General features: G+C 50.2%; 8 protein-coding genes across 8 annotated transcripts; 5 read left to right on the forward strand and 3 right to left on the reverse strand.

The window, feature by feature from the left end:
- Window positions 1-655: 655 nt before the first annotated feature.
- Window positions 656-3,698, reverse strand: BO83DRAFT_407988 (uncharacterized protein). Its single transcript, XM_025534003.1, has 5 exons — window positions 3,438-3,698; window positions 1,458-3,359; window positions 1,317-1,396; window positions 1,111-1,260; window positions 656-1,049 (listed from the first exon to the last, which is right to left on the reverse strand). The coding sequence occupies exons 1-5, from the start codon at window positions 3,579-3,581 to the stop codon at window positions 794-796; spliced, it is 2,532 nt and encodes an 843-aa protein (XP_025388549.1). The 5' UTR covers window positions 3,582-3,698; the 3' UTR covers window positions 656-793.
- A 260-nt stretch (window positions 3,699-3,958) lies between these two features.
- spb1 (rRNA methyltransferase spb1) lies at window positions 3,959-6,805 on the forward strand. The gene is made up of 4 exons (XM_025529390.1): window positions 3,959-4,102; window positions 4,162-4,311; window positions 4,378-6,058; window positions 6,127-6,805. Exons 1-4 carry the CDS (start codon window positions 4,085-4,087, stop codon window positions 6,681-6,683), a joined length of 2,406 nt encoding a protein of 801 aa, XP_025388550.1. The 5' UTR covers window positions 3,959-4,084; the 3' UTR covers window positions 6,684-6,805.
- A 201-nt stretch (window positions 6,806-7,006) lies between these two features.
- Window positions 7,007-8,130, reverse strand: BO83DRAFT_378183 (ATG16 family protein). Its single transcript, XM_025531188.1, has 3 exons — window positions 7,864-8,130; window positions 7,400-7,776; window positions 7,007-7,339 (listed from the first exon to the last, which is right to left on the reverse strand). The coding sequence occupies exons 1-3, from the start codon at window positions 7,946-7,948 to the stop codon at window positions 7,181-7,183; spliced, it is 621 nt and encodes a 206-aa protein (XP_025388551.1). The 5' UTR covers window positions 7,949-8,130; the 3' UTR covers window positions 7,007-7,180.
- A 145-nt stretch (window positions 8,131-8,275) lies between these two features.
- On the forward strand, window positions 8,276-9,824 carry rab7 (Rab family GTPase YPT7). The gene is made up of 6 exons (XM_025531189.1): window positions 8,276-8,489; window positions 8,573-8,626; window positions 8,689-8,784; window positions 8,855-9,034; window positions 9,130-9,277; window positions 9,333-9,824. The coding sequence occupies exons 1-6, from the start codon at window positions 8,460-8,462 to the stop codon at window positions 9,440-9,442; spliced, it is 618 nt and encodes a 205-aa protein (XP_025388552.1). The 5' UTR covers window positions 8,276-8,459; the 3' UTR covers window positions 9,443-9,824.
- Window positions 9,825-10,081: 257 nt separating this feature from the next.
- On the forward strand, window positions 10,082-12,206 carry BO83DRAFT_407992 (DMT family transporter). The gene is made up of 6 exons (XM_025534004.1): window positions 10,082-10,447; window positions 10,530-10,889; window positions 10,953-10,958; window positions 11,012-11,084; window positions 11,136-11,560; window positions 11,638-12,206. The coding sequence occupies exons 1-6, from the start codon at window positions 10,313-10,315 to the stop codon at window positions 11,962-11,964; spliced, it is 1,326 nt and encodes a 441-aa protein (XP_025388553.1). The 5' UTR covers window positions 10,082-10,312; the 3' UTR covers window positions 11,965-12,206.
- Window positions 12,207-12,406: 200 nt separating this feature from the next.
- Window positions 12,407-14,219, reverse strand: BO83DRAFT_25540 (PH domain-containing protein). Its single transcript, XM_025527045.1, has 3 exons — window positions 13,669-14,219; window positions 12,876-13,607; window positions 12,407-12,802 (listed from the first exon to the last, which is right to left on the reverse strand). Exons 1-3 carry the CDS (start codon window positions 13,912-13,914, stop codon window positions 12,572-12,574), a joined length of 1,209 nt encoding a protein of 402 aa, XP_025388554.1. The 5' UTR covers window positions 13,915-14,219; the 3' UTR covers window positions 12,407-12,571.
- Window positions 14,220-17,525: 3,306 nt separating this feature from the next.
- On the forward strand, window positions 17,526-19,527 carry BO83DRAFT_25620 (glycosyltransferase family 15 protein). Its single transcript, XM_025527047.1, has 5 exons — window positions 17,526-17,922; window positions 17,989-18,390; window positions 18,445-18,531; window positions 18,586-18,991; window positions 19,046-19,527. The coding sequence occupies exons 1-5, from the start codon at window positions 17,651-17,653 to the stop codon at window positions 19,385-19,387; spliced, it is 1,509 nt and encodes a 502-aa protein (XP_025388555.1). The 5' UTR covers window positions 17,526-17,650; the 3' UTR covers window positions 19,388-19,527.
- BO83DRAFT_25589 (uncharacterized protein) lies at window positions 19,368-20,312 on the forward strand. The gene has a single exon (XM_025527046.1). It carries the CDS (start codon window positions 19,668-19,670, stop codon window positions 20,184-20,186), a length of 519 nt encoding a protein of 172 aa, XP_025388556.1. The 5' UTR covers window positions 19,368-19,667; the 3' UTR covers window positions 20,187-20,312.
- The last annotated feature ends 824 nt before the right edge of the window (window positions 20,313-21,136 follow it).

Consider the following 21,136-nt stretch of genomic DNA (forward strand, 5'->3'; position numbering starts at 1 on the left):
TGTAAAAAGAAAATCAAAACGCCAAAGAACCACGCAGGATCATTTATCTACTTAGCTCACATGCATGAATTTATTTATCTAATCCATCTGCGTAGCCATTGCTAATCTAGAAGCTAGCTAGCTATTTGAAATTCCCGCCAAGAAAGAAATTAGATTTAATACGTACACACACACACACAAAAAAAAAGGAATAAAACAAAGAATGTGTGACGACATAAAAATTGAAATATGCAGATCGTGAAACGAGCCAATGAATGCATGAAAGGGGAGAAACTTAGATTTCCCTATGCAGTAATATCATAAAGTAAAAGATCAGATCAGGGAGGGGCCGGAGGGCTATGCTAGGTTTCCTGACAGGGTTAAATTACTTGTTAGAGTATGACCCAGGCTGTTGTGCATGGATTGGAGTGACCTAGGTCTTAGGATTGAAGGTACTAATAAGTAAGTAGCCTTCGGCTGTGTGAGTACTTAGTTCTTTAGTGGAAAGTATGTCGAGGTGGGTTTGAATATGAACTGGGGATGGATTGGGTACTACTTAGTAGTACTAGTTATGGTTAGTTAAGAGGATGCTAAGACGAGGATGATATATACACATATTAAATGAAATACAGTACGTTGGGTCTCGAAACTTCTAGCAATCAATCAAAGAAACAACCTCCCATTATTTATCTATGCTTGGCTTAGCTTGACAAACTATTGTACTTAAGTGATAAAGTAACTGCTATCTATAGTGAAGATTCTCTTTTTTGTGTTAAGGAAAGAGAGAAAGCTGGGATAGGAGAGGAGATAGGCCTCATAGTTTCGACCGTATTCCCTCTAACCGGAATTTGACATCCTTGAGCACCTTGCTTGTGGGCTTCCAGTCGTCGAATTGGCGTAGGAGTTCCATGGTCTCGTCGTAGAGTTCGCGGCGGACGTATTCCTCTTCGAGAATACCGCGCATCGCGAAGGGGAGGATGTAAGGGTTTGCAGGGGCCGGTTGGGTGCGTTTGATGTGCAGATTGGCGCTGTGAATGGTGGATGTTTCGAGGGCAAATTCGATGGCCAGACTTGTTTGTTCTTATTAGTATTGTGGTTGGGAGGACACTGGGGCTGGGGGTAGAACCATACCGGTATACAGATGGGTCATCGTAGAGACGGGAGTGCCCTTCTCCACTGTATAGACTGCCTGCTAGGGGGGAGCTGAGCTCGCGGATGAGACCGTGGTCTGGGATGCCTAGGTTGCGGAGCTTGAGGACGAAGCCGACTAAGTGAGAGAGACTGGTAGTGTGTTAGATGCGCTTTTATTATGTTGAGAGGGAAAGAAGTCGGCTTACAAGCTTGGGGCGTGGACTCTGCCATCGACGAAGGCTGCGCGGTAGATGTATGGATGGGTTACCGGGGCGAAGAGGGAGGACTAGAACATGTGGTTTAGTATCTGAGCATGAGAAAAAGGGGTGATGTAAGGCTCTCTTTACCTCAAGAGAAACCAGCTGGTCATCGATGCTTCCAATGTACGATATCCGAATGCCAAAGTCGAGACAGGTTCTCAGCGCCGATTCATAGTCCTTGGAGACTTGGCTGTAAGGCAAGGCAAACTCGAATAGCTCTCCGGCGGAGCCACTGATCCAGCGGGACCTGAAGTCTGCAAATGGGCCTAGGTTGACACCAGCCATAGCACAGATGCCGACACGCGCTGCATTGAGACAGCCGAAGGATATCAACTTGGCGACCAGCATGATCGCAACAGGGACACCCTGACTATGGCAAGCTACCAGGATGAAATCGGCTTTTCTGATCTCCTCCATCCAATTGAGTAATAATTTCCACAACAGGTCGACACGCTCGGCTATACGTCCCTCGCCTTCCAGGGCAATCTTTTCGATGTCGCATTTATAACCATGGTCGTCAGCCCAGGTATTTATGGCTTCCGCTGCCATGTTCGAGAATCGGATCGAGGTGCCTGTTGGTTGGCCGAGGACACTCCGGATTAACGGTGCAGGAAAGTACCCATGTATTCCGATTGCCAATGCCCTTTTGATAGGGGGCGTATCCTTAACCATATGGACGTGTCTGTTATTCGATTCTTTACCATAGTGGAAATATCGCCCTATTGTCTGCAACAAACTGGGCTTTTCTTGCACAGCAAAAGTTTCGTGAAACTTTGGCAAAACCTGATTGGGTAAGACTTTTCGCAATTGTTTCGAAGCTGCAGCCTCAGGTGGCCCCGGAACCAAGTCATTGAGACCTGCTTCTGGACGTAATGTGGTTTTATCAGGTAGTGCAGAGCTGCTCTTATTGTTCTTAAGCTTAACGCTTCCCTTTTTCGCAATCTCAGCCCTTGCTTCTGGCTCCGGTTCGGCTTCAATGGTTGCTTTTTTCAGAGAAGAATCTGGCATAACAGAGGCGCTAGCGATCTGAGATTCTTGTGGGGCCTCTTTATCAAGTCCCTTCGAAGTCTCTTTGAACCAGAATGACCATCCAGAGGGCTTCGGGTCCTTCACAGGTATCGTAGCGGGACTGCTTGCCCCTTGCGTATCATGATCTTGAGTTGGTGCAGGTTCCGTCTGCACGTCTTGCGTGGTTGGCTTATCCACGTCATCTGGAGGCTTGCTTGCAGGCTCTTCTGGCCCCTTTGTTGATGAACCGTACCACATTTGAAGCCAAGAACGTTTTAAAGTGTTCTGCGAACTATCATGCGTTTCTTCAGGCTTACCCTGTTCCGGCCTATCTGGCTCTGTTTGCTCCTGATCTTCCGAGGTTGCCTGCTCTTCGTCTTTCGATACAGGGGGTTTCACGGGTGATTCTTCACTAGGCTCTGGTGGACTGGGCTCTGGCACAGGGGCTGGAACAGGATCTGGTACCGGATCTTTTGGGGCAGAATTGTCGGTTGTTGACGGGGCATAAAACCATGAAAACCATCCACCCGTTTGGACAGTCGACGTCGGGCCTGCGTCAGCACTGTCCCGGTTATCATCTGTAGTAGACTTGGGAGCAGCACTCAATTGACCCTTATCAGCGTCATCCGCAGCTACTGTCTCTTGGTCTCTCGATACTTCTTCCTCGGTCGGTTGCGTTGTTATGCCAGCCGGGCACGACTTAGCATCCTCTTCAGGGGTGAATGTAGTGCCATCAGAAGCTATGTTTATCTTCGTTGTCGCAGCGTCGGCAGGAAGAGACCTGCTGGATGCGCCGACTTTCCGAGTAAGCTGGAGGGAGGGATTTCGGAATGGCTTAGGAGAATCAAGCTGAGGAGTTGAGCGGGAAGTGAGTCGGGGTGCTAAGTTTTGAGCAGCGGAGATGCTCTCACGGGCAACCTCGGTAACGGGAGCCGCTTTGGATGCTCTGGAGACTGCCGGCCAGACAGCAGGATACCAACTCTGATAGTCCAAATGAGATATTAGATATACAGGACGGATGCAGAAGAAGATATAGGGCTACTGAAAACCCGGACTCACCGCAGTGCTCCCCCTGTTCCTTGATTCTGCATGGTCTCCGCCTGCGGAAAGCGATGTAGCACCATCGTCGGACGCTGTTGGGGACTTGGAGTCCGCGCCGAGGGGGCTGGGCTTTACTCTCTTACGAGATCCCATCGACGGCATGAAAGCTTAACTAATAACATCACCGATGCGAGATGAGGTGCAGATCAAAGCATGGAAAAGCCTAAGACCAAGTGAAAGGAGATGCTATGATGGGGGCAAGGCCAGCAGACTAGCCACCAGCGATGGCAGCCGGAGGATCAGCGCGGGTCTTTGGTTGGTTATCAGCCAAATCGGGCCAGCATCACGCCTGACATCACGTCACATGCTCTCTGCTGACCGTCTTTGTTTGCCTCGCCGCCTCAGGCGGTGAACTGGTGTGGTGTGGCTGGTGTGCTGCTGGCTCCTGCACCGCCACATGCATCCGGGCTGGAAGGGGAAATTTTTATTTTTCGGGGCCGATGTGGAGAAGACCAGGAAAGGATCCATCCAGGCCGCCGATAACTTTTTTTCCTGGATACATTCTTTTGTACCGCTTTCACCATTCCTACCCACTTGCATCCGCAGTCTTCTGTTTAGCGGTTCGTTTTTTTCGTCGAGTGTGTCTCGACCTCCCATCTCTCAAGATGGCGATTCAAAAGAAGGTAATGCGGCATTGGTCTGTCCCGCGGTCATGGGAATCCCAGTACTGACAATGACTTAGCATGGTAAAGGTCGTTTGGATAAGTGGTATCGCCTGGCGAAGGAGAAGGGTTACAGAGCGAGAGCTGCTTTCAAGCTGATCCAGCTGAACAAGAAGTATGGCTTTTTGGAGAAGAGCAAAGTCGTTCTCGATCTTTGCGCGGCACCCGGTGTGAGTACAACCCATCAGTGTGATTTTTAACGCCGAGTCCGGTGGCTGACTACTTCCGCAACACAGTCGTGGTGTCAAGTTGCTGCAGAATGCATGCCCGCACAGAGTATCATTGTCGGTGTCGATCTTGCGCCTATTAAGCCGATCCCCCGAGTCATCACTTTCCAGAGCGATATTACGACCGAGAAGTGTCGCACAACAATCAGACAGCACCTGAAGCACTGGAAGGCTGATACCGTACTTCACGATGGTGCTCCCAATGTCGGTACCGCCTGGGTTCAGGATGCTTTCTCTCAGGCAGAGCTGGTGTTGCAGTCTTTGAAGTTGGCTACGGAGTTCTTGGCGGAAGGTGGTACATTCGTTACGAAGGTCTTCAGATCCAAGGACTACAATCCGCTCCTGTGGGTTTTCAAGCAACTCTTTGCGTCCGTGGAGGCGACGAAACCTCCGTCTTCTCGAAACGTTTCTGCAGAAATCTTCGTTGTTTGTCGCAATTACAAGGCACCAAAGCGCATTGACCCGAAGTTCCTCGATCCCAAGCACGTCTTTGCAGAACTTGCGGACCCTACCCCCAACAACGAGGCCAAGGTGTTCAACCCGGAGAAGAAGAAGCGCAAGAGAGAGGGTTACGAAGAGGGCGATTACACGCAATTCAAGGAGGTCCCGGTTACTGAATTCATCAACACCACTGATCCCATTGCCATCCTGGGTTCATGCAACAAACTTAGCTTCCAACAGTCCCCAAGTGGTGACCTTGCCCTCGCCACTCTGGAGAGACTAGAAGAGACGACCGACGAAATCAAAGCCTGTTGTGAGGATCTCAAGATTCTGGGTAAGAAGGAATTCAGGAACCTGCTCAGGTGGCGACTGAAGGTGCGGGAGCAGTTCGGTCTCGCTGTGAAGAAGGGTGGTCAAGCCAAGGAGGATGAGACCGAAGAAGTGGCGGAGGTCGCTCCTATGGATGACGAGCTGGCCATTCAAGAGGAGCTGATGCGCCTTCGTGAAAAGGAAACCTCCAAGCAGAAGAAAGAGCGCCGTAAGGAGAACGAGAGGAAGCGCAAGGAAATCGTTCGGTTACAGATGCACATGACGACACCCATGGATATCGGAAAGGAGCAACTGGGACCTAATGGCGAGGATGCCACATTCTCGCTCAAGCGCGCCGAGAGAGGTGGAATCAGGGACACCATTGCTGCCGGCCATGAAGCAACGATTGAAAGTGATAGCGAAGACAGTGCTTCCGAGTCTGACTTCGAGGAGAGCGATGACGAGGAAGACCGTCTGGAGCGGGAACTTGACAACTTGTACGAGCAATACCAGGACCGCAAGGAGGACCGGGACACGAAGCTACGGGCAAAGAAGGCCAGGAAGGACTTTGAAGCCGACTCCTGGGATGGCTTTTCCGATGATGACAAGGAAGATGATGAGGACTCCGACGACGAGGGTCTTGGAGTTAGCTCCGCCGGCGACAAAGCTCCCAAGTCAGCTTCCCTTTCCAACAGTGCATCGCTATTCTTCGACCAAGATATTTTCCAAGGTCTAGAAGACATCGACGATGTCGAGGATGAAGATGACGAAGTGGCAGATGAAGATAGCGCCATCGAAGTTAAGGAGGCTCGGCCTAAGGGCAAGGAGTCTGAGAAGAAGAAGGCAAAGGAATCCAAGAAGCCTGTTCAGGCGATGGAAGACTCGGATGAAGAAGATATTGAAGAGCTTGAGGATCCACGGAAGAAGAACGGGCAGCTCGGTAAGTTCGCAGATGTGGCATGTCTTTGCCTTGTACCCTGGACAATTAATGCTGACTCTACTACTCAGATATCGACATCATCACTGCTGAAGCTATGGCTCTCGCCCAACAGATGGCCACTGGCGAGAAGAAGTCTTCTGATGTCGTTGACGATGGCTTCAACCGATTTGCGTTCCGCGATAGTGATGGTCTCCCCGAGTGGTTCCTTGACGACGAGAACAAGCACAGTATCCAGAACCGTCCTATCACCAAGGCGGCCGCAGCCGCAATCAAGGAGAAGATGCGCGCCATTAACGCTCGCCCGATCAAGAAGGTTATGGAAGCCAAGGGCCGTAAGAAGTTCAAGGCCGCTCAGCGACTGGAGAAGTTGCGCAAGAAGTCTGCACTGTTGGCAGATGACGAAGCCCTCAGTGAGCGTGACAAGTCGCAGGCTATTGCGAGATTGATGAGCAGGGCTACCAAGAAGAAGCCCAAGCAGCAGGTGAAGCTGGTGGTTGCCAAGGGAAACAACAGGGGTATCTCTGGACGTCCTCGTGGTGTCAAGGGCAAGTACAAGATTGTGGATTCTCGTATGAAGAAGGATATCCGGGCTCAAAAGCGCCTTGCCAAGAAGAAGAAGAATTAGTGATGGGGCTTAGCTGTGGAACTCGAAGCGATCTTTTTCATCATCGTCCATGTATATACCCGGTTAACATTATAGATCTCTGTATCATATCCATGGTGAAAGGGGTACGTACCTATTATTGCGAACTGTAAAGTGTTTTGATCTCGTCACTCTAGACGAAGGTATGGTTTAAGGCATCAAGTTGTCTCTCATTCAACAGTGCTAATCAGCATATGGCAATAACACTACCACACTGGCCAGTTTTCTGCTTACGTCTATAGGAGTACTCTGGCCTCTGGATTAAGATGTAATACGTAGGGGAAGATAATGTTGGGATGATAAAACGTAGTAGATAAAGACATTTCTTGAGAATCATAGCTTCTGTTCGTGTGCCTATGACAAGACACAGCATCATTCGGATATAATATGTATTCTACGAAGGTATTATATATCAATGAGCCATCCAATTTGGGCGGGTAAAAAAATCATGGCCGTGTCGGTTCGTCGCGTAGCCCTCTCTATGAGAATTTAGAGGCTTCGTTCAAGGCTTCTGCTTCCTTACCCATCCTAGCCATCCAGCGATCAACAAGATCCTGGTTCTCCTTCTGCAGCCGGGATGACCGCTCTTCAGCCATATTCAGTTGAAGGTTCAACGATGCCAGCTCGTCTTGGAAATCCTGAAGTGGTGTCAGCGACACTAGAAGGACCCCAAGAAAGGAGGGAAGGGAGCAGCATACCTCCAATAACTTTGCCTTCCCACGCAACTCCTCATCTCGATCCTTTAAGCGTAGTTGAAGATGGGCGATCTCATTTTCAAATGAGCGAATCCGTCTGCTATCCTGAGTGCTTCTCTTTCGCAGCTTCTCCAAATCAGCAGTCATGCGTGTGAGCTGGTCCTGCAGTTCGGAGCGTGACCGCTGCGCCTCAGCCAGGTCTGCACGTGTTGCTAGGAGGGTCTCTTGTAGAGATGGGTCTTGTGCTCCTGCTCCTGATAGCGCCTTGCTGGAGCGGGATGCTGAAGTGTCGGATGGTACATGCTGTGCTTCAACCGGATCTGAGCTCGGTGGATTGCTAGCCGCTGCTCCCTGAACCGTGCGATCGGCCAGTTGGGTATCTAATGGTTTTGATCATGATGGTCAGCAAATGGTCAGAATACTTCCGGAATGTGAACTACCCCAGAAAGTGAGGGTGATCGACATACAAGCATCGTAAATAGCTATGCTGGCTTTCTCTCGTCGATCACGAGCCGCCAGCGCGGCGGAGTACTCCTCTTTCCAGTGGGCCATTTGATAGCAAGTGGTGATAAGGTGAGAGTCTATCTAGCGGACGGACGGCGGACCCCTCATATCATGGAGCCATGGTGGAGCTCAGAGTCGCCGAGGGAGAGACGTATAGCTATATTCACAGATGTTACTAGGTTAATAAAGGAACCAAACGAGTTAAACCACGACAACCCCAACGACCTGCCACACTAATTGAAAGCGTGAGGGGAAGAATGGACTCTCTTGTCACTGACGGGTGGATGGGGCGCTGACCGCCATCTCCACCGCCCACGTCCGCGTGCATCATCGAAAGCCGCCGTCGCCGTTAGCTCGGCTCAGTTCACCGTCCAGGCCCAACCATCACTCTTCCTGTTTGTTACTTGACAACAACTACCCGACTCGCTCGGTGTCTCTGCCAACTGACTGCATCCCTCGCTGCGCTGACGGGATTATATCGAACATCTCTTTGCTTTTTCCCCTTCTATAGACAGAGCTTGACTTGTTCATACACTCACAGCCCCCTCATATCTCCACCATGTCGTCACGGAAGAAGGTCTTGTTGAAGGTACCTCGCCTGCCCCGACTCATGCAGGCCAAGCCGCCTCGATGAAAGCTTCAATTACTCACATAGTTCTCGGAATTTCTTAGGTTATCATTCTGGGTGATAGCGGCGTCGGTAAGACGAGTTTGATGAACCAATATGTCGGTGGCCTTATCTCCCAGCTGTTCCTCGGATCCCCACTCATCCTCATCTCGCTCAACAGGTCAACAAAAAGTTCAGCGCAAGCTACAAGGCCACAATCGGAGCCGACTTTCTCACCAAGGAGGTTCTAGTCGATGATCGGCTAGTGACAATGCAGGCATGTACTTCCCCGCTTGCGAAGATGAACGGAGCGATTTTGGGGATTGGAGTTAACCAGTTGTCAACAGATTTGGGACACTGCAGGACAAGAGCGATTCCAGTCCCTCGGCGTTGCATTCTACCGCGGTGCGGACTGCTGCGTTCTGGTCTACGATGTCAACAATTCGAAGAGTTTCGAGGCCCTTGACAGCTGGCGCGACGAGTTCCTGATCCAGGCCAGCCCTAGGGATCCTGAGAGCTTCCCTTTTGTAAGGACTTCTCTTTCCTTCAATCTTATCTGACCTAGGCGCATGATTTGCGCGATGGTCAAGACTGGTAGACACGAATACTGATTAGAGTTCAGGTTGTGATTGGTAACAAGATCGATGTGGAAGAGAGCAAGCGGATGATCTCTTCGAAACGGGCTATGACGTTTTGCCAGTCGAAGGGCAACATTCCCTACTTCGAAACGAGTGCCAAGGAAGCCGTCAACGTTGAGCAGGCTTTTGAAGGTTAGTTACTTGTCCTGTCTACTTGATTGTAATGCATGGCTGATTTTGCACTCAGTCATCGCCCGGAGCGCTCTGGCACAAGAAGAGGCAGAAGAATTTAGTGGGGAGTTCAGCGACCCGATCAACATTCACCTTGATGGTGAGCGTGACGGATGCGCTTGTTAATGACTCCTTTACTAGACATGCCTTGCGAACGTTTTATATTTCTGCTTCAAGCCCGCTCCATTTTCGCTGTACGCGCCTCCGAACGCTCCCACTTCGTGCTTGTCAGAGCACATCAATGCCTCGTATGAACTTTTGAGCTTGGAAGAGCGTAGCTGTTCTGTTGGGAACACCTGCACTTATACAGTTATGGAGCTCCTCATGTGTCACGCTCCTTGTCTTGTGTTTGCCTGTCAATTCGCATGGGATATCCGTTGATGGTCTTGATTCTGCTTAATATTTCCCTTTTGCTTTTCTGGTACGAAGGTACTATCATGTTCTGTAGGAGTCTGGAATATTATTGCTTATCTGCTGAAACCTTGTACAGTATAGCCGGTTAAGTAGGCAATTACCACACATCTAGTGTTGTATTACGCAAGACCTATGTTTCTCATAGTTAGTTCTAATTCCTTCCCAATTAGAACCCGAGAAGCAAGGAGGATCCCGCTGGCCAAAGAACCAGTGGTATGGTGGAGGAGATCAGGATCGACTAAGCGTCGCGTGCTTATCTCGGCGCATCTCGTGATGCTCGGCGTTATCAGTTCGGGTTACACCGCAGAGTCACTCCGCCTCCGGTTTCCCTCTCTCTCCTCCGGTGAATCCCCCCGATCTTGCTCCGTCCACGCCCCCTTCTTTATCGCCTGCTGGAACAGGTGGTGTCTTTCAACGTGTACGGCCTTTTATTTGCGCCCATGATCTAGGAAGATCACTCGCGGTCCGGGGGGTCTATTATACCTCGTATCGCGTGCGCCGGCGGGGAACTCTATAGAGCCTGGACTCACAGCGAGTCCTTCTCTTATCGCCCGCTACTGACAGCCAGAGAAAGTACGCGGAATGGACTCAGAAACCATGGAAGCACCCGAGACTACGGATGGCTCGATCTTGGTCGGCGCCGCAAGACGAACATTGGGTATTTGTCTGCTGCTTGTCGTGGTCTTCCTATGGACGGCCTCGAATTTCCTCGCCAGTGTATGTGCTTGACTACTCTTGACCCTTCGTTATATAATATACCCGGTGTCGTGCTAATTTCGTCTCTATCTATGTGTCACAGACAATATTCGCCGACGATACATACTCAAAACCGTTCTTCGTGACATACATCAACACCTCGTTGTTCATCCTTCCTCTTTTCACAATTCTCTCTAGGCGGCTCTTGAAACTATGGCGGGCAGGGAAGCTCTACCGTATTCGGTCTTTCAAAAGTCTGTTGGAGCACCTCGATTCTCATGATACCAACGTCGAGGCACAGGGTATACTCAGTCACAATGCAGGTGGGGAGCGTTGGCGCAGCGAGGATGAAGACCCTGAAACATGGGCTGGTGCTAGATTCAATGCTGCACCCCGAGGTCAGCCATCTAAGCTGGGATTGAAGGCGACAGCTAAATTGAGCTTTGAGTTCTGTCTGTTATGGGTAAGCATATCGCTACACTGAATCTCCCAACTGTATAAAGACGCAAAAGCTAACACGCACTAGTTCTCCGTGAGTACTAGCGATCAATAGTGTCATCCATCCTCCAATACTGACTCAATCAGGCAAATTACTTCGCAATGGGCTGTCTCCAATACACAACAGTAGGAAGCACCACTATCCTCACCTCAACAAGCGGTACGTACGTACCCCAACCACTTCACACCACCAAAACTAACTCCAAACCAGGAGTCTGGACCCTCATCTTCGGCGCCCTAATCGGCGTCGAGCGCTTCACCATCCGCAAACTCATCGGGGTAATCGCCTCTCTCATCGGCATCATCCTCATCTCCCGCGTCGACATGTCACCCGCCGACAACCCCAGCAACAACAACACTAGCAGCGGCAGCGGCAGCACCTTCCCCTCCAAAACCCCCGGCGAAATCGCCCTCGGCGACGCAATGGCCGCATTCAGCGCCATCCTATACGGCGTATACACCATCGTGCTAAAAAAGCAAGTGGGAGACGAATCCCGCGTCAACATGCAACTATTCTTCGGCTTAGTAGGCCTATTCAATACGGTCCTCCTCTGGCCGGGCTTCATCATTCTTCACGTCCTCGGTATAGAATCTGTAGGAATGCCTGATACGGGGAGAGTCTGGACGATTATCTTGGTATTACCCCCCCACATCCCCAAACCCTCTCTCACGTCAGCAATACACAGATAACTAATACCAATTGTAAAATATAGGTAAACGCCCTCGCCTCCCTCGCCTCCGACATCGCCTGGGCCTACGCGATGCTTCTCACCACACCACTAGTAGTAACCGTGGGATTGAGTCTGACGATCCCGCTCTCGCTCGTGGGCCAGATCGTGCTTCAGGGACAGTATGCGAGCGGGTTGTACTGGGCTGGGGCTACGGTGGTGTTTTTGTCGTTTTTGGTGGTTAATCAGGAGAGTCGGGAGGTGGATGGGGAGGGGCCTGCGGTGGTGGTTGGGAGGGGAGGGGCTGGTGCTAGCGCTGGGTATGAGGCTATTCCTGGGGATGGTGGTAATGAGTATGGAAGGGATAGGTGATAAGTATCTATACCTGCTATGGAGGTGTTGGTACGTTAGATAGGTAGTAGGCAAGGGGCTTACTTTACTATTACTGATTGAGGAACTGCTGAGGATGGAAGCAAATTTGGTAGTGAAGTTAGCATTGATACAATGTTGCTCATGTCTGAAGCACAGAGAGCATTATTGGTACTAAATAGAATTACAAGACCACTGACAGACACAAGGTGTGCTGGGTGGGAGGAATAGAAGGGTGAAGAGATACATGAAGAGCACGCAAAACCCGCATCACTTCTCATGTCATCCAGGACAATCAAGCCATACGCGAGACTAACCCAACTTGTAATGTCTCTTACTCGCGGGGTCTCAACATCTCGTACAATCAGTTATAAAATCACAAGACATTAAGACAAAATATCATGAAGAACATTGGGTATGTATCATCAAACAGGATCAAGTGCGAAGTAATATAATACCGGCGAACATGGAAACCACAAAGGAGAATAGTTGGGTAAGAATTGAAGTAGACTAGCCAGAATCCAAAGGGGATATCGAGAAAACTTGAAAGAATGTATAGAAGGGGCGGGATCCGAAGGGGTCCCGGAATCTGTTATACAGTGTACTTCCTTTAACGGAGGCCTGCTGCTCCGGGCGCAGGCTCCAGTTTCTTGCGGGCGACGAGAATGCTCTTCAAAGCACCTAGCCACTTTGCAAGAGATTCTTCATCCGGTGCGCATAGTCGATACGACTTTTCTTCCGCGATGATTTGAAGACAGAAGTGTTTCGAACGTGACATAGGGTCGACTTCAGCAGCGTCGATCACCTGTGCCATGGGTATGACTTTGACGGCAGAGTACTCCTTGAACATGGCATGGTTAGTCATGACTATAGAATTCAATGCTAGAGGAATAGCAAAATAATAAAATCCATACCTGTTCATCTTTGTAGAAACCAAGGCTTTTCGGGCGCAGCACAACCCATAGTCGCTTCCAGTGGCGCATAGATCCCTTGATTTTGAGGCATTGAAGATACCCATTGCATACCACTCTCTCCGGGTCACGTAGGACTGCGGACTCATTGCGCGGAATCGAGGAAGGTCCGTCGCTATGAACTGATGCAGGCTGGTTTTGAATGGAAGGCGATGTCATGCGAACGCCATTGTTGTTCCCAGGGCCGTCGGACCATTCTGAATATGACGTGATATCATTTCCCGAGTGATCATGGGGCGAGGCGAAACGCCTCGAATGGTAAGTGGGTGACAATGAATCTCCGACTTCCGGAGAACTGGGTCGTCCGCGCTGATCAAAATCGGAGTGGTCGGTGGTGTCATAGATGCGGCGCTTGGTGTTTCCGGCGGTGTCGCTATTCTTTGATAAGGCGAGGAAGGCCTCTTCGTCTTCGTCCATGCGGGTTTCCGACCGGATGTGTCTAATCCATTGTTCGGCCTCTTTTTCTGAAGATGCCTGGAAACGATAATTCTTCGACGGAGAGAAAACGCCAAAAACGTGCTGTCGGTTGGATCGGGGGGACCTGACCGACGCAACTGCCGTGACCTCAGACAACGTGATAGAGGCTCGGAGCCTCGTGGCCTCCTCATCCTTGTATACCGACAGAAGGTTGGGACGTAGAACGAGATATGCCGGTTTCCAGGAGGCCCTGAATGCCTAGTTTGACAGAGTTAGTTTGGTTCTAGACCGAGCTCGGCTGACGGCGCAAACGACTAACATGTTTGTGCTTCACGCGGCGAAACACCTTTCCAGTCTTCAGGACCCGATCGAATTCAAAGCTCCCATTTTCATTGACAGGCGAGAAAGTGTCCAAGTTCACATGGCCGCTGCGATAATGAGCAGATTGATTATTCGGAACTAGAAGCGCCGACGTCTGGACGGTGCCATCGGGTAGCTGGATCGCGGGCGCTTTGGGATTCCCTTCTGCAACCGGTGCGTACGATGTGGGAATTGATTGAGTCATGATTATAAGAAGCTCGTGCTAGGATCAAAGGTCTGTGTCGGAGATAACTGTCGTGTGCAAGTGGTATTCAAAACGGCGCGCGAGCGGAGAGAAGGAGTGTATAGCGCTATCTATACCGGGCTGGACGGCAAACCGGGACGGGCGTCCACTTTAAGAACTGTAACGAGAAAAGATCGATAGATAGTGAGTGGTAGTAGTTCGGCAAGCAAGATTAGAAGAAGGTAGGCAGAAATATTGGCCAAGTAGTAGTATCTGGCTGCTGACGATTAAAGTCGGTCGCGGCCGACAGGGTCATGGAGGCTGTGCCAAAAGGAGTGGTGAGCGGGTGGGAAGCGACAACGGGGGGAGGAGCAATGAGGGAATGCGATGAAGTAACGAAGTGCTCGCCGTGACGACAACCAGTAAGTAGGTTCACACAGAATAGAGAAGTATCATGACTCAAGTGAAAAAGGCGGCGACTCCCTCACCAAACGGATCCCAAGGGTTAGGAGGAGAAAAAGGGGATCCTTTCTCGGGGACGAAAAAGAGATGAGGAGAGAGGGGGCGGAGGTTCTTTTTTCTAATTTTCCCAATTCAACGGGACGCATGGACGTTTTTTTTGTTTTGGAGATCATCTGGGTTTAGTCCCGTTGGAAGCTGGAACCTCGACCCTCGACCCTCGACGGGCTCTTTCCCCCTGCCGTTTCACCTTCGCGCCTTCTGCCATCCTTTTCCTCGCAATAGACCGGTTTCTCACCCCCCCCTTCCTTGAATGGGACTGCAAGACTCCCTTTATGAAACCCTTTGTTGATTCAGTTTGAAGGAAAAGGGGGAGGAGGAAGAACAACCACAATATTAGGAACAGATGCTGGAAAACAATCATAGGATGATATTTGGCAATGATAATTAAGTGTGACTGAAAATTAAGTGTGACTGAAACGGGCTCCCATACCTCGTGGGTAGTAGCCATGACCCAGACCCCCATTTCTACTATCTACTAGTAGTAGTTATCATCTGCTCCCTCACGCAACAACCACACCACCACGTTTTTAAGTTTTCCAAGACAGGTCTTCTCCCCCGACATTCTTCGGGTTCATCACCTACGTGAATCATGTATGGATATGATCTCTACAGTTATACACGGCAGATCCACGGATCTGATTGCCCACACGGGGTGGCTAATAATAGGACTATGTATGTACTGTAAGTTATTACTTACTCTCCGGAGAGTATCGAGTAGTAGATAGATAGATGGACAGTCCCTTGACCGCGCTGCAGATCATGACGGACAATACGTAAGTACTACACTACATACAGTACCAGCAATGATGCCTGAAGACGGACGTGCATGAGATGAGTTATCGTCCCGGCATGCATGTTGCGTGTACCTACATAAGTTGTAGCATATAAAGGTAGCTAAACTATCTACCGACCTACATGCTTTCACCGACGCATTGAGTGATGTGACAGCTCAGCCGCGAAAGCTCCGCACGATGCTTCCTCGCGCCATGAAAAACTTGCAGTTATTCTCCCGGTAGTGATGTCATTTGTGAGATCCCGCGATAGACAATGATCAAACTTACTATGTATGTATAAGCTCTGTCAAGCCAGTTGCCATGCCCTGGGCGAAACTCAAGCGGGAGTTTCTTTCGGGATCCTAACGAAGGCATCCGTTTCTATCCAGGATCCGGGATAAAGACTGCCGTGTGTCCCAGTAAAGCCTTAAAAGGCCACCTTGACAGATTCCCCCCCTTAGGACCGGGGTCACGTGTGGGTCCCGGTGGGATTTCAGGGTTCTGGATGCATAAATTACCGGCTCGTAATACCACCAGGTACCAATGGCCCGCTTTTACCATACAATACACCTCCTGCTCAGTCGGGCCGAATTCACCGGCTAGAACCTACTACTGAGTATCTATTCTATCTACTTAACTAACGGTATGGAGTATTTATCTCCTAGTAAACCACGTAGCTAGGTTGCTAGAGGTAACCTATGAGATAGTAGATAAAATGCTACCATTAGTCGACTACAGATCTCCTATTCTCCTGCCATCTGTGTAGGAGATTATCAGTCTTGATTTCATACAATGAATCAACCCCAGCAGAACTTGCATCCGAAAACCGAGTCAGATCTCGGACCCGAGTTTGCAGGACAGTGAGAGAGAGATGCGAACAGATCCATTTATTACAGGATGAACGAGCCATGTCCCTCCGTCTCCATCGGCTCATGGCTAAGTGTGAAGATGAAGGTAAGAAGATCTCGGTGCTCTCTCGTTTCTATAAGAACTGTAGAGGCGGAGAAAAGCAAAACAATAGCTTGAAGCAAGCTAGTGTTGGCCCCTTTTAGGGTAGTTTGTCTTGCCTACTACTACTTACCAAGACACACATGCGTGGTCAAGGGAGAGTGGTTGCATCCCGCGGTGATCTAAACCCTCTGGTGTCTGACGACGGTCGCGCCAAGCTAACGAACGAGAGGAACTGGTTCTGGAAAAACACTAAACATAAATAGAAATCCAATGTGGTCTCTCAACTTCTAATTGCCCTTCAAGGTGGTTCGCCATGCTGATCGTGAACTCAAAGGGCCCAGAAAAAATACCCTTTGACACTTGCTGACGACTGCCAGATTCCGCCCGGCCAAAATTAAGAATGATTCAAGGAGGACGTGTTGTGCAGGTTAAGCTTCAGGGTCTTTTGCATGCACCAACTCTCCCAACTTCCAAAGTCCCAAAGGCTGGGTCGGTAAGGCCGGTACAGATAATAGATTCCTAGTTCTTACCGCTCATCAGGCCCGAATTTTCTCTCGGTGGTGCTGTCTTGACTCGTTTCCCTTTAGTGCCCTCCAATAATCACAGTACAAGGGTTGTGTGGTTTCTATAGTCCCTTTTTTAGACGTAATTTTGGTCATTCTACTAAAGTGCCACCAATCTAACCGACCAAGTCAGCAATAATTTACCGCCAGTGATTTGGTCTCGGAGAGAGAGAGAGGGATTTGGGAAGAGGGTGAAAACGAGACAAGAACGAAAGGGAGAACCAGTTGGACTACCGCAAATAGGCTAAGTGTAATACGTTACCCAGAATACCAGCCTGGAAAGGAGAGCCGCGACTCCCGAGCTGGAGGGTAGGCTGTAAATTACCATCTGTGACCACGACCGCTTGCGCCTCCCTGGCCTTGGCGGAACTTCCACCCATCCCCATCCCCAAATAATCCTCTCTCGAGCCTTCATCTCCATCGGTTGCCCTCCCGCAGCTCTCGGCTTCTACCCAGCCTCAGCCTGCCACCTCCCCCACTGATCGTGATTAATGACCTCGTCGACCACAATCGTGTCTTCGGCCTCATTGCTCCGGACACCAGTCCTTTGCGTTGCTGTCGACTTTCCCCCCGCCCACCTCTGCTTGGCCGACTGAGAGGGAAAAGTTGGCGAGAAAGGAGGCTTTCCTCCGGCCGCTCTTTATTTCGACCCTTCGCTTCGTCTAGATCGGAATTCTCCATCCAATCTCGATTATAATACTCTTTAATCGCTCTCTTGTGTTCTCATATCGCTCGGCTTTGGAAAGTGAAATATAAATCAAGAGTCTCGCTCTTCGGCGCTCGCGTGCGGACGTACATATCTCTTGTCATCGAGATTCCCTTTGGGTTAATATCCGACAAGAGAGGTCTCGATCTGAGAAACTCGTTGTTCCATTTGACTGCTGATACTTGAAAAACTACTGTGTGCCATCGCTGTTCAATCAGCCGTGTGGCCCATCTTTTGCACCCATGGGCCTCGTTCAACGGGTTACGAAATGGCTGCCCTCCACGCCGAGTCTGCCCCTAGATGACTCGTCGCGCGAGAAAGGCCGTAATCTGTCCAGATTCGCTTTCTTCAAACGGAGGATACGTTTAAAGGGCAACTCCTCGATCTCGATACCCCTGGGATTTGTTTTACTATTTCCATGCCTTGTAATAGTCCTTATCCTACTACTTTTTGTTCGACATCCTGCTTCCCCTGGGGGTATCCTCATCCCTGCCGGTACTCCGCCTTCTATCAGGTTCGTTCTACTCGCTAGGCACGAGATACAGAATTTTCGATAGCTAACCACGCACCGATTTTACAGGAAAATTAGCGAGAAATATGACAAAGTCTTCGCTACCGGCTGTCTCCCCGTCGAGAAAACAGACGCCCCGCGCGCAAATGCCGCTTTCGTCGTCCTTGCCAGAAACAAGGAATTAGACGGAGTGATTCAGTCGCTCAAGTCCATTGAAAGACACTTCAACCGCTGGTTCCACTACCCTTACGTCTTCCTGAACGATGGTGATTTCGATGACGCCTTCAAGGCGACGGTCAAGAACTACACCAGCGCCCCCGTTGAGTTTGGCAAGATCGATGAGTCTATGTGGGGTTACCCCGACTGGGTTGATCATGAAGTCGCCAAAGAGGGCGTTCGGAAACAGGGTGACGCCGCCATCATGTACGGAGGCATGGAGAGTTACCATCATATGTGCCGATTCTATTCCGGGTAAGTTTCCCAACCATTTCCACTCCGCTGTCGCTAATCCTGACCGTTGAATAGCCACTTTTACAAGCACCCCCTGCTCATGAAATATGAATGGTACTGGCGTCTCGAGCCTGAGATCAAGTACTTCTGCGATATCACATAGTACGACCCCCCACGGATCCTTGCGTATCGGTAGTATACTGACATCCTAATCAGTGATCCATTCATCAAGATGGCGGAAGCAAACAAGACCTACGGCTTCACGATCGCTGTCAAGGAGCTTCGCGAGACCGTCCCCAACATTTTCCGCTACGCATCTGCCTACAAGCGGAAACACAACTTGGAATCGAAGGGATTGTGGGAGATGTTCCTGGAGAAACCAGAAGAAGAGCCGAAGCCCGAGGAGGAAAAGCAAGAGAAACTCCCTGAGGAGATCCTCCAAAATGAGCCTGGTGAAAATACTGTTCCCGATGTTGACCCGGAAGCCATGGAAGGCGAGAAGTACAACATGTGCCACTTCTGGAGTAACTTCGAGATTGCGCGGTTGGACTTCTTCCGCAGCAAGGAATATGAGGAGTTCTTCGACATGATGGATAAGAGTGGAGGTTTCTGGATGGAGAGAGTATGTCCTCGCGTACCTGACCTCGTCTTGGATATGACTAACTGATTGATCTAGTGGGGTGATGCGCCTATCCATTCATTGGCCGCCGGTATTCTCCTGTCCCCCAGCGACATCCACTACTTCCGTGACTTCGGCTATCGGCACACTACTATTCAGCATTGTCCTGCCAACGCTCCTGCACGGCAATTGCCCCGAATCCCCTGGCTGGAGACGACAACCGAGGACGAAAAGGAGCGCATTGAAGAAGACGAGTATTGGGCGAACCCTGATCCCGTCAAGGAGAACGGTGTCGGTTGCAGGTGCAGGTGTGACACCGACATTGTGGATGTTGAAGGCAAGCAGGGCAGTTGTCTCGCCGAATGGGTCGAAGTTGCTGGAGGATGGGCATCCCCATAGATTCGGATTGTTGCCCTTTAATGTTCGCTGTATAATCTTCGCCTCCTGGTTTCCGTACCTATTTGTTCGACTATGAGCATTACTCGGTTCGCCCTTGGAGTTATTTGCTTGAGCCTGCATGTTACGTTGGCTGTGGGTTTCTGGACGGCGTTATACGGATCTGACGGCTTCTTACGTGGAAGACGGTGTGACCATTCTCATCAATATGGACAAATACATCTAGCGTGCTTCGTATATCTCACCTGGTTTGCCGCAATCACTCTAAAAAGAAAACAAGTGTATGCTCAGAAGGCCGTACTGTTGGGAATCCAAGTCGGCTACCAAATCATTTTCGTCTGGACCACGTTGCTGCTCGGTTCTTTGGGCCGATGGCAGGCCAGAAGCAATGTCGTTCCTCGTACTGAGCACAAACATACGTTGCGAGGTTGCGTGGCTGGATGCGTCTGCTTGCGATACCCAATGTCTGGTGGTAGACATGCTTTGGGTGGTTTCTCATTCGCCCTCGTCGTGGCTTACCCCTGACATTGTCAGGCAGCGAACAGCAAATATCCAGTTGTTATTGGGGGGGGGGGGGGGGGGGTGTTGTATGAACAAGAGAAGGATCGCCGACCGACAACGAGCAGACATTGTTGCAGATCTCTTGGGGCCTATTTATTTACCTCCTGCTGAACGGGCCATCCCTACCATACTAGCACCTTACAAATGCCTTTTGTCCCTACTTACCACCACCTGGCGCAAGCCTCATGTGTTGCTATTCTGCTGTTTGGACATCAATCTGCTGTTTTCTTTTCCCCTTTGAATATTTCTTTTTGGTTCGACGCCCCGTTCTTCCCACATCATGTCATGAAATGTACATATCTACTTTATATGCTTCTCTTTGTTCTCTCCTGCTGAAACGGGAAGTTTTATTCCCTTCATTCAATTACACTTTTACGCGCATCCAGATATTTTCATGGTTCCAAGTCTTGAAGTTACTTGTTTGTCCATAGTTGCATGGGATACTCTAGTAATGTGAAGTACCCCTGGTATTTGGTGGTAAAATAATACTATCTATCTATCTGTTCGGTCATCTTCAGTTCTCGGAAAAATAAGGAAAGGGTCAAAGGGGAGAATCAAGACCAAGACTTCCATGGACCCTCTCCCAAGATTGGGGGAGGGGCCTACTAGTCTAGATCGGGTGTAGTGGCCTGATAGTCGCCTGATAACGGATGCCTTATCGGGGCGATAGTTTGGAGCTGGGGTCACTGGCGTCTCCTACAGCCATGATAGACAGCCAACATACACCTACTACTACTTCTTACCGCTAAGCCTGAGCAACGGAAACCTTAACTCCCACCTGACCCAGCCAGAAAGAGGGTGGATGTATACTTAGTGACCTCCAGTCACGACTGCCGTGATATCCCATGTCAGGTGCCCCGCGCAAGATAGCCGTCACCTTCTCTTCCGGTCCAGTCACTCCAGTCATCTCTATCTATCTATCTCCCTTGACCGTTGCATTTCCCTACTACCTTTGCTCCCCATTTTCCACAACTCACCCTCGGTCGGTTTCTCTTTACAAGGCTTTCCCCCTTCCACTTACCGCTAGTTTCCGAAAACACGTTGATGAACTACATCCATCTTGCCCCGAGTGAGGCACCTGACCTAATCTTCCGCCCGGGCCGCGAGGAACAACAGCAGCATCAAGCGCCTCACCCCCCACTTGCAATTCATCGTCCGCCTAGGCTGTCATCGGGCATCTGCCTATTAGGC

The sequence above is a fragment of the Aspergillus eucalypticola genome (genome assembly GCF_003184535.1).
Source record: "Aspergillus eucalypticola CBS 122712 chromosome Unknown BO83scaffold_11, whole genome shotgun sequence".
NCBI lineage: Eukaryota > Fungi > Ascomycota > Eurotiomycetes > Eurotiales > Aspergillaceae > Aspergillus > Aspergillus eucalypticola.

Excerpts from the sequence above, each read along its gene's own strand:
- BO83DRAFT_378183 (XM_025531188.1), bottom strand. The coding sequence starts at position 7,948 with ATGGCCCACTGGAAAGAGGAGTACTCCGCCGCGCTGGCGGCTCGTGAT. Across the intron at positions 7,777-7,863 it reads CATAGCTATTTACGATGCTT|ATACCCAACTGGCCGATCGC; the intron begins GTATGTCGATCA and ends CAAAACCATTAG. Across the intron at positions 7,340-7,399 it reads GGAAGGCAAAGTTATTGGAG|GATTTCCAAGACGAGCTGGC; the intron begins GTATGCTGCTCC and ends ACACCACTTCAG.
- spb1 (XM_025529390.1), top strand. Across the intron at positions 4,312-4,377 it reads ATCTTTGCGCGGCACCCGGT|TCGTGGTGTCAAGTTGCTGC; the intron begins GTGAGTACAACC and ends TCCGCAACACAG. Across the intron at positions 6,059-6,126 it reads GAAGAAGAACGGGCAGCTCG|ATATCGACATCATCACTGCT; the intron begins GTAAGTTCGCAG and ends TCTACTACTCAG.
- BO83DRAFT_407988 (XM_025534003.1), bottom strand. The coding sequence starts at position 3,581 with ATGCCGTCGATGGGATCTCGTAAGAGAGTAAAGCCCAGCCCCCTCGGC. Across the intron at positions 3,360-3,437 it reads GGAACAGGGGGAGCACTGCG|AGTTGGTATCCTGCTGTCTG; the intron begins GTGAGTCCGGGT and ends TTGGACTATCAG. Across the intron at positions 1,261-1,316 it reads AGAGTCCACGCCCCAAGCTT|TCTCTCTCACTTAGTCGGCT; the intron begins GTAAGCCGACTT and ends ACACACTACCAG.
- BO83DRAFT_407992 (XM_025534004.1), top strand. The coding sequence starts at position 10,313 with ATGGACTCAGAAACCATGGAAGCACCCGAGACTACGGATGGCTCGATC. Across the intron at positions 11,085-11,135 it reads TATCCTCACCTCAACAAGCG|GAGTCTGGACCCTCATCTTC; the intron begins GTACGTACGTAC and ends ACTCCAAACCAG. Across the intron at positions 11,561-11,637 it reads GAGTCTGGACGATTATCTTG|GTAAACGCCCTCGCCTCCCT; the intron begins GTATTACCCCCC and ends TGTAAAATATAG.
- BO83DRAFT_25540 (XM_025527045.1), bottom strand. The coding sequence starts at position 13,914 with ATGACTCAATCAATTCCCACATCGTACGCACCGGTTGCAGAAGGGAAT. Across the intron at positions 13,608-13,668 it reads GCCGCGTGAAGCACAAACAT|GCATTCAGGGCCTCCTGGAA; the intron begins GTTAGTCGTTTG and ends CTGTCAAACTAG. Across the intron at positions 12,803-12,875 it reads GTTTCTACAAAGATGAACAG|GAGTACTCTGCCGTCAAAGT; the intron begins GTATGGATTTTA and ends GCCATGTTCAAG.
- rab7 (XM_025531189.1), top strand. The coding sequence starts at position 8,460 with ATGTCGTCACGGAAGAAGGTCTTGTTGAAG. Across the intron at positions 9,035-9,129 it reads ATCCTGAGAGCTTCCCTTTT|GTTGTGATTGGTAACAAGAT; the intron begins GTAAGGACTTCT and ends ATTAGAGTTCAG. Across the intron at positions 9,278-9,332 it reads CGTTGAGCAGGCTTTTGAAG|TCATCGCCCGGAGCGCTCTG; the intron begins GTTAGTTACTTG and ends TTTTGCACTCAG.
- BO83DRAFT_25620 (XM_025527047.1), top strand. The coding sequence starts at position 17,651 with ATGGGCCTCGTTCAACGGGTTACGAAATGGCTGCCCTCCACGCCGAGT. Across the intron at positions 17,923-17,988 it reads GGTACTCCGCCTTCTATCAG|GAAAATTAGCGAGAAATATG; the intron begins GTTCGTTCTACT and ends CCGATTTTACAG. Across the intron at positions 18,992-19,045 it reads GAGGTTTCTGGATGGAGAGA|TGGGGTGATGCGCCTATCCA; the intron begins GTATGTCCTCGC and ends TGATTGATCTAG.
- BO83DRAFT_25589 (XM_025527046.1), top strand. The coding sequence starts at position 19,668 with ATGCTCAGAAGGCCGTACTGTTGGGAATCCAAGTCGGCTACCAAATCA.